General features: G+C 52.0%; 1 protein-coding gene across 1 annotated transcript; it reads left to right on the top strand.

The window, feature by feature from the left end:
• Window positions 1–5,043: 5,043 nt before the first annotated feature.
• On the top strand, window positions 5,044–8,510 carry LOC123051224 (uncharacterized). Its single transcript, XM_044474040.1, has one exon. The coding sequence runs from the start codon at window positions 5,087–5,089 to the stop codon at window positions 8,066–8,068; it is 2,982 nt and encodes a 993-aa protein (XP_044329975.1). The 5' UTR covers window positions 5,044–5,086; the 3' UTR covers window positions 8,069–8,510.
• The last annotated feature ends 632 nt before the right edge of the window (window positions 8,511–9,142 follow it).

The following is a 9,142-nucleotide window of genomic DNA, read 5'->3' as shown; positions in this document are numbered from 1 at the left end:
CAACAATATCATGAGCTGAAGGACCACCCCTCGTCTGCCTAGCGGCTCAGGGGGAGAAAGAATCGTAGCTGTCGCAACTCCTCACCCTCCCCTCCTAGTCCTGCCATCGCCGGAGGGGACTCTCTCGCAAAGGTCGAGCTTGCCCCGAGGAAGGTGGCCGCGAGGTACCTGGGTTACCCTATGGTGGCGCGGGTGTGGGGGCGCTCGGCGCAGTGGAGGAGCTATGGACGGCGGCGGCCACCATTGCGGCTTCGGCTAAGAACGACACTCCAGAGGGCTTGGCGCTGCGGGCGCTCGGCGCCGATGTTGCCTGGGCGGTCCCCAGATCGGCGGCTTGGATCTGGGGATCCTTTCCTGATCTATGGCCCTCGGTTGGGCATCTAGGTTGGGTCTCAGCCAGTCTGGCGATGCATCGGCGGCGGTGGTCGGCCAGGAGGCGATGGCAGATCTGTCGTCAGATCTATCCGATGGCGAGTTTGGAGCGACAAGACTACCCGTGAAAGTCTGAGCCTCGACTACGATCATGACGGGCGATGGTGGCGTTACCTTATCGAAGGTGATACGCCTCCAATGTATCTATAATTTATAAAGTATTCGTGCTGTTATATTATCATTTTTGGATATTTTACAATCATTTTGTAGCAACTTTATATCATTTTTGGGACTAACCTATTGACCCAGTGCCTAGTACCAGTTGCTGTTTTTTGCTTGTTTTTTACATCGTAGGAAATCAATATCAAACGGAGTCCAAACACCGTGAAACCTTTTGATGTTTTTTATGGACCAGAACACTTCTAATGGGCCAGAGCAGCACCTGGGGGGGTGCCCTGAGGGGGGCACAACCCACAAGGGCGCGCCTGGGGGCCCAGGTGTGCCCAGGTGGGTTGTTCCCACCTCGGTGGCCTCCCACACCCCCTCTTTACCCTATAAATTCCCAAATATTCTGAAAACCCTTGGGGTTAACCTAGATCAGAAGTTTCGTCGCCGCAGGCCTCTGTAGCCAACGAAAACCAATCGAGACCCTGTTCCGGCACTCCGCCTGAGGGGGAATCATCACCGGTGGTCATCTTCATCATCCCGATGGCCACCATGATGAGGAGGGAGTAGTCCACCCTCGGGGCTGAGGGTTCGTACCAGCAGCTATGTGTTTAATCTTTTTATCTCGTGTTCTTGAGATGTCACGATCTTGACATATCGCAGGCTTTGTTAGTATAGTTGGATCATATGATGTTTTCCCCTCTCTATCTTGTTGTGAGGAGTTGAGTTTTCCCTTTGAGATTTCGTTTTATCAGATAAAATACTTTTATGGATTTGAGAGCACTTGATATATGTCTTGCATATGAATACTCGTGGTGACAATGGGGTATCGTATTGATTCACTTGATATATGTTTTAGCACTCAGCTCGTGAATTCCTGAGATGACATTGGGGTAATCTATGCATAGGGATTGATGCACGTTCTTGTCTTTGTTTCTCCGGTAGAAATCTCGGGGCACTCTTTGAGGTTCTTTGTGTTCGATTGAGTATTATGAATCTGAAATTATTTGGTGTTATTTTAGTACGAACTCTTGGATAGATCGATCAGAAAGAATAGTTTTGAGGTGGTTTCGTATCCTACAAACGATTTCTTCTTATGTTCTCCGCCAGATAGGAACTCTGGAGTGGTTCTTCATCGCACTTTGATGGATGGTTATATGATCCAATTATGTTAGTATTGTTGAGAGATTGCACTAGCGAAAGTACGGACCACAGGCCTCATTTTCAAGCATTGCAATACCGTTTGTGCTCCCTTTTATCAGTTGCTACCTTGCTATTTTTATTGTTCTTATTACAAAAATCAATATCTACTATCCATATTACACTTTTATCACCATCTCTTCACTGAAATAGTGCACGTATACAAATTGTCATTGTATTAGGTGTGTTGGGGATATAAGAGATATCTTGTATTTGATTGCAGGGATGTTTGAGAGAGACCATCTTCATCCTACATCTCACACGGATTGATAAACCTTAGGCCATCCATTTGAGGGAAAATTGCTACTGTCCTACAAAACTCCGCGCTTGGAGGCCCAATACGAGTCTACAAGAATAAAATTGCGTAGTAGACATCAGAAGGCAACATCATAGCAATTCACGTCGCTCCTTTCAGCCTATTCCGGGGGAAATCCTAGATCTGTATTCCTGGACCGGACGATGGCAACGTCCGGCGCCACGCTCCTTGCTGGAGGCATCATTTTGGAGCAGGTACCGACTCGAATGGACAGGTGGTGGAGCGGCATGGTTTCTACCGCGTCATCGACGGCGGGTCTCGGTGGTTGATGTGTGTTAATGGACGAGCGCATGATTTTGGAGCATTTTGGCGTCATGGTGGCGCCAACAACAGTTAGGCTTAGCAAGGTCGATGCGTCAGTACTTGCTGTGAAGATGGATCGGTGGAAGATGGTGGCAGCGGCCTCTGCAATGTGCGCAAGTGACGACCATTGAGAGTGTGCCAGACTGATGTGTGCCCTAGACACGGTAATGCGGTTTGGTTGGACCCTTCGGTTTTAAATGTTAGGCTTTGTTATAAAGTTTGGGTATGTGGCTCAGACAATCTGCATCTCTTTAACAAATTGATATGGGTAGCGACATATGTTGTTGAGATGTGGTTTCGGACTTATTAATATATTACTTTGTGATTGTAAAATTTTGATGAATAATTAATAAAATGACTGCCCGCATTGCCATTTATGCAGAGTCCGGGATCATCCTCCATCCGGAAGCAAAAAAAAGGATATCACGAGCAGCGCGGCAGACTAGTTTTTCCGTTCAGTTTCCCTGAAGCTGTTTTCCTCCGGTTGCCACACTTCTGTTCCAGATGCTAATCTTCGATGCACCCCTTCTCCTTGCTCGACGACCCGCGCCGTCTCCGCCGGCTCCTCTCGTCCTGCGCGGCGCTCCGGACACTCACCCGCCTCCACGCCCTCCTGATCGTCTCCTCCTCCGCCTCCTCCCACCACATTCTTTCCTCCTGCCTCGCCACCGCTTACGCCCGCGCCGGCGACCTCGCCGCCGCCGAGTCCACGCTCGCCACCGCGCCCACGTCGCCCTCCTCCATCGCCGCGTGGAACGCCCTCCTCGCGGCGCATTCCCGCGGGGCCTCCCCGGACGAGGCGCTGCGCGTCTTCCGCGCTCTCCCGGCCGCCGTGCGCCCCGACAGCACCACCTTCACGCTCGCGCTCTCCGCGTGCGCGCGCCTCGGGGACCTCGCCGCCGGGGAGGTCGTCAGGGACCGCGCGTCCAAGGCAGGGTACAGGAACGACATCTTCGTGTGCTCGTCGCTGCTAAACTTGTACGCAAAATGGGGCGCCATGGACGACGCCGTCAAGGTGCTCGACCGAATGCGGAAGAGGGACCGCGTCACCTGGAGCACCATGGTTACCGGATTCGTGAACGCGGGGCAGCCGGTTCAGGCGATCGAGATGTATATGAGGATGAGGGAGGACGGTCTGGAGGGAGACGAGGTGGTTATTGTCGGGGTTATGCAGGCTTGTGCAGCAACAGGGCATGTCCGGATGGGGGCCTCGGTTCATGGGTACTTGTTGCGGCATGCTATGCGGATGGACGTTGTCATCTCGACAAGCCTTGTGGACATGTATGCAAAGAATGGACTGTTTGATCAGGCGCGCCGGGTGTTTGAGCTGATGCCGCACAGGAATGATGTGTCGTGGAGCGCACTGATCTCACAGCTTGCTCAGTATGGGAATGCGGATGAGGCACTTGGCTTGTTCAGACAGATGCAGGTATCTGGTTTTCAGCCCAATTCAGGGCCAGTTGTTGGTGCACTATTAGCTTGTTCGGATCTTGGACTCTTGAAGCTAGGGAAGTCAATACATGGTTTCATCTTGAGGAGCCTCGAGCTCGATCGCATGGTAGGTACAGCAGTCATTGATATGTACTCAAAATGCGGCTCCCTCGCAAGCGCCCAAATGCTTTTCGATAAGGTTGTCTCGAGAGACTTGATTTCGTGGAATGTGATGATTGCATGCTTTGGTGCTCATGGACGAGGCCGTGATGCCCTCTCCTTGTTCCAGGAAATGAAGAAAAACAAAGAGAGACCTGATCACGCCACATTTGCTTCTCTTTTGTCGGCTCTCAGCCACTCCGGTCTCGTAGAAGAAGGGAAATTCTGGTTCGATTGCATGGTTAATGATTACGGAATTGAACCTGCCGAGAAACACTTGGTGTCTATAGTGGATCTCTTGGCTCGTTCTGGTCTGGTTGAAGAGGCCAATGACCTTCTGGCATCAATGCACACCAGACCAACCATCTCAATTTTGGTCGCTCTGCTTTCAGGCTGTCTGAATAACAAGAAGCTGGAACTTGGGGAGAGCACAGCAGAGAAGATCCTTGAACTGCAACCTGGGGATGTCGGCGTCCTTGCTTTGGTCTCAAATCTTTACGCCGCTGCCAAGAACTGGGACAAGGTCAGGGAAGTGCGCAAGCTAATGAAGGACCATGGCAGCAAGAAGGTGCCCGGGTGTAGCTCAATAGAGATACGCGGAGCACTGCATACATTCGTCATGGAAGATCAGAGCCATCCTCAGCATAGACAGATTCTGCGGATGATCTCCAAGCTCGACTCCGAGATGAGGAAGATAGGCTACGTCCCGAAGACGGAGTTTGTGTACCATGACCTCGAGGAAGGCGTCAAGGAGCAGCTTCTCAGCCGCCACAGCGAGAGGCTGGCCATCTGTTAGGAGCCCTCCTAACCGGCCAGCCCATCCGTGGACAGCATATGGGCTGGGCTGGGCTGTGCACACGTTGAATCGTTGGCAACGAGGAGGGTATCCAGTGGATCACGAACGGCGGCGGCGGCTTCCTTTCCTTCTTCTTTCTCTCGCTCTCCATTCCTGTACTCTAGCCAGAGCTTGTAATTCGCACTTGTATCTCGAATTCCCCTGTGCATGTAATAGATCGAGAGAGTATCTACCAGTACCCTAACATCTGGTATTCAGAGCCAGGCCACCACCCTTCCACTCCTCAATTTTCCCCAATTTTTTTCGTCCACACCCGATTCCTCCGTTCCACCGGCGACGACGCCATGCCCGCTGTCAAACCATCAGAGTGGGATGCCATGTCTGCCAAGGAGCAGTTGTTGTGGTATCTGGAGAGGTTATGTGCTCAGGCAGACGAGATGAGCTCAGTGTTGGGTATTGCATCAGTGGGTGACCCTCCCGTGGTCACCTCGCTTGTCGATCCGGCGGCCTCAACCACGACGGACGCCTCACCTACGCCCGTCCCCGACGTCTCCGGCTCCACCACCAAGCCCCAGGAAGTGCTCGAGGTCATCCACGACGCGCCCCCTGCTTGCATCGTGATGGCGCACATCACCTGTTCGACGGATGGCTTGAACCAAGTTGTCGCCACCAACAGCGTCGACAAGGTCACCACCGTCTACCACGAGTCCGTCGTCGACCTCAGCGACAAGTTCGGCGCCCTCACCATTCCTGTGATGGGCAGCATCAACCCGCCGCTCCACGTCCAGGTTCCGTCACGGAAGTCCGTCGCCGACAGCACCCGCGGCGTCGTTGTTGCAGGACCGGACGAGTACACACTTGTGGCGGCCACTCCAGACGTCGCCCTCGAGCTTGCCGTCCTCTCAAGCGTCTCCTTCCCCACCAACAAGGTCCATGAGGTCCTTGTTGTCTCCCGCAGAGCGTCCCCTGTCTACATCGGCATGACGCCTTTCTCCTGTTCGACGAAATGCTCCAACCAAGTTGGTGCCACTTCGTTCCCATCTCCAGTCACGACGGCATCGCTACTCCCAGCAGCCACACATGAGCTCGTCGCCGACCTCGTTTATCCTGCTACCAAGACTGTCAATTCGATGCAGCCGTTCCGGAAGCATGACTTGGACATCTCGCCGCACCCAAGCCACCAAGGCCTGCTGCTACGGCCGATGCCATGGCCATCATTTGCAGTCAGTGTGCCATCAGAGGTCTGTCATTCTAGTGTTGCCCATTGGAACTTCTCGGTGACTACTTCTGTTTATGGCCTTCATACATGGACATTCAGGGCACATCCATTCCAGTTTGTCCAATTGCTTGATATGATTAGTAGCACCTTTCCTATGGAATCATGTCACGCTGGAGAACTTGTGGGCAATTACAATGTACAATGCATCCGGATAACCTCTATCGAGCCCTTGTGCTTATGGTCTTTGCAACAGAACAATGTTGGTTCATGTCACCGTAAGCACGCCAAGCTATTTTCTTACAGTAAACAGTGGCCTTCGGAACGCTGTACATGCAGTATTATTCTTGCTCTGGGAATGCATCATCCTGGTCTTGCTCCTATGGCTGTACATCAGTTTCGGCGTGCGAAGAAACACAGTGCTTGGAACACGACGAGCTTTTTTGGTTTTCAGTTAATACAGTGTGAGCCAGTGCTATCTTTTGATCTAGCTAACATCACTGAACAAGGGCAGCACACTTTCTTGGTTTCCGCTGAGCCAAGCAATTGTTGTGAGGCTGGATCAAAGAGAGTGAAATTCAACACTCTGTCTGTTTTCCCTAATTGCTCTAAACATTTCCAATGGAAAGTTGCATGGCCACTTAGTTCCAAGAGGAAAACATCTACTAGCAGGCCTTGTCTTATGCCATGGTCGTCATTTGCTTCCTCTCCTGAAGAAGTGATTCTGAAGCATACAGGGCTGCTACCGCAGGTTACATATGCGATGCAGTATTTATCTCATGATCTGAATTCTTGGAGAGCATCCTTGAGGCATTTGCCAAGTGCGCGACTGAAACCATGTACTTATGAGAAGTTGGCTTGTTGGATCCCCATGGCGCTGAGAGATATGCCAGTCCTGAGTCAGCCGATAATGCAATTTATGGGTGATCTGAACCTGGGTGTTGTGGTATGGCGTCTACTTATCTGTTCTATGGCTGCACATCTATTTCAGAACATGCAGGAAATAGGCGCTCTAAGCGCAGGATGTTCGAACAAATTTTTTCTTCAGTTCATGCAAATTGGGCCATATGAACTAGGCTGTGCTACTGTTATTTACTTGCTTGAGGACTATTTGAGACAAGTTAATCTTGAGCTACGAGGGGAATGGCCACTGCTAGTAAAAGCTAATTTCCGCGAGCTGTGTTCATTCAGGCAGTTTGATTCAGATTCTACATTATGCTTGTTCCCTTGGAATCCAGGGGGTTATTTGTTCAGAATAACCACAGGGTTTCTTACTTCTAGTAGCGGTTCACAATGGCATGTTATGTGTATCATTGCGGAGTCCAGCCAGCGCTTCTCTCAGATTGCAAAAAGTGATTGCTTGTTTCCAATTTGTCTGAAGGTGATGATGCGGTGCTTGGTTCTACTATCTTCTGCTGACATTGATTATGAGCTGCGGCATCGACCAGATCAAACAAAAGATCGTGGTGTGCTTGCGAAGTTCAGAATATTGCATATTTTTCTAGTTCCTTCAGTCAAGCTGCAACCATGGCCTTCCTGCAGATATACATTCACACATTTTGAGCGGCAGTTCTTTCCCCAATTACCTTTCCCTAGGACTGACAAAATGCCAGACACAAGGCGACACATGAACATTTCAATACAGTGGCAGCACCTGGACATTATGCTAGTTCTGGACCAGCACCTCGACATTCCGAATTCGCGGCTTGATGTTTCTAACAATTGTTGCTCTCTGTTGTGGCTCAGTTCAGATTATATGCTCAATTATGCTATGGATGTGATTGGATCTGACCAGGGCATCTACCTGTTGGACATATCTTGGGATCCTGGAGGGATGGCATGGCCGTTGTTACCCGAATTGGCTCAGCTAGTGGTCTTCGAAGGAGGAAAGTGTGTCATCATCTTAACTGCGGCCTACCTCGTCCATGCCACTACATTTCATTTCGGCTACTACATGGACTCCGATGGATTCAAGGTACAACAAGTTTTGTGGGATCAAGGTGGTGTGAGCCTTTCAAGTCTTATACATCCTCCGGGGGGGGCCTACCTTGGCCACAACTACTGCTGCGACCTCGTCGAAATCCACCCCGGCTTCGGCTACCACCGTTGACTACGACCGCTTCTTCAAGCTCGTTCAAGTCCACCTCAACAATGGTTACTACTGCGACAACTACCATGGCGACTCCAACATGATTGATGATCTTCAAGCACCATGGGATCCTGGCGAGCTCTTCGGGACAGCGGCTTGGGGGCAAGCCGCATTTCAAGAAGGGGGGGGGATGTTAGGAGCCCTCCTAACCGGCCAGCCCATCCGTGGACAGCATATGGGCTGGGCTGGGCTGTGCACCCGTTGAATCGTTGCCAGCTATAAGTAAGTGGAGAGGAAGCAACGAGGAGGGTATCCAGTGGATCACGAACGGTGGCGGCGGCTTCCTTTCCTTCTTTCTCTCGCTCTCCATTCCTGTACTCTAGCCAGAGCTTGTAATTCGCACTTGTATCTCGAATTCCCCTGTGCATGTAATAGATCGAGAGAGTATGTACCAGTACCCTAACACCATCGCCTTTGTTGTGGTATCTGGAGAGGTTATGTGCTCAGGCAGACGAGATGAGCTCAGTGTTGGGTATTGCATCAGTGGGTGACCCTCCCGTGGTCACCTCGCTTGTCGATCCGGCGGCCTCAACCACGACGGACGCCTCACCTACGCCCGTCCCCGACGTCTCCGGCTCCACCACCAAGCCCCAGGAAGTGCTCGAGGTCATCCACGACGCGCCCCCTGCTTGCATCGTGATGGCGCACATCACCTGTTCGACGGATGGCTTGAACCAAGTTGTCGCCACCAACAGCGTCGACAAGGTCACCACCGTCTACCACGAGTCCGTCGTCGACCTCAGCGACAAGTTCGGCGCCCTCACCATTCCTGTGATGGGCAGCATCAACCCGCCGCTCCACGTCCAGGTTCCGTCACGGAAGTCCGTCGCCGACAGCACCCGCGGCGTCGTTGTTGCAGGACCGGACGAGTACACACTTGTGGCGGCCACTCCAGACGTCGCCCTCGAGCTTGCCGTCCTCTCAAGCGTCTCCTTCCCCACCAACAAGGTCCATGAGGTCCTTGTTGTCTCCCGCAGAGCGTCCCCTGTCTACATCGGCATGACGCCTTTCTCCTGTTCGACGAAATGCTCCAAC

The sequence above is a fragment of the Triticum aestivum genome, chromosome 1A (assembly GCF_018294505.1).
Source record: "Triticum aestivum cultivar Chinese Spring chromosome 1A, IWGSC CS RefSeq v2.1, whole genome shotgun sequence".
NCBI lineage: Eukaryota > Viridiplantae > Streptophyta > Magnoliopsida > Poales > Poaceae > Triticum > Triticum aestivum.
This window is presented reverse-complemented; position numbering and strand designations above follow the sequence as displayed.

Coding starts and splice junctions, on each gene's coding strand:
- LOC123051224 (XM_044474040.1), top strand. CDS start 5,087: ATGCCCGCTGTCAAACCATCAGAGTGGGATGCCATGTCTGCCAAGGAG.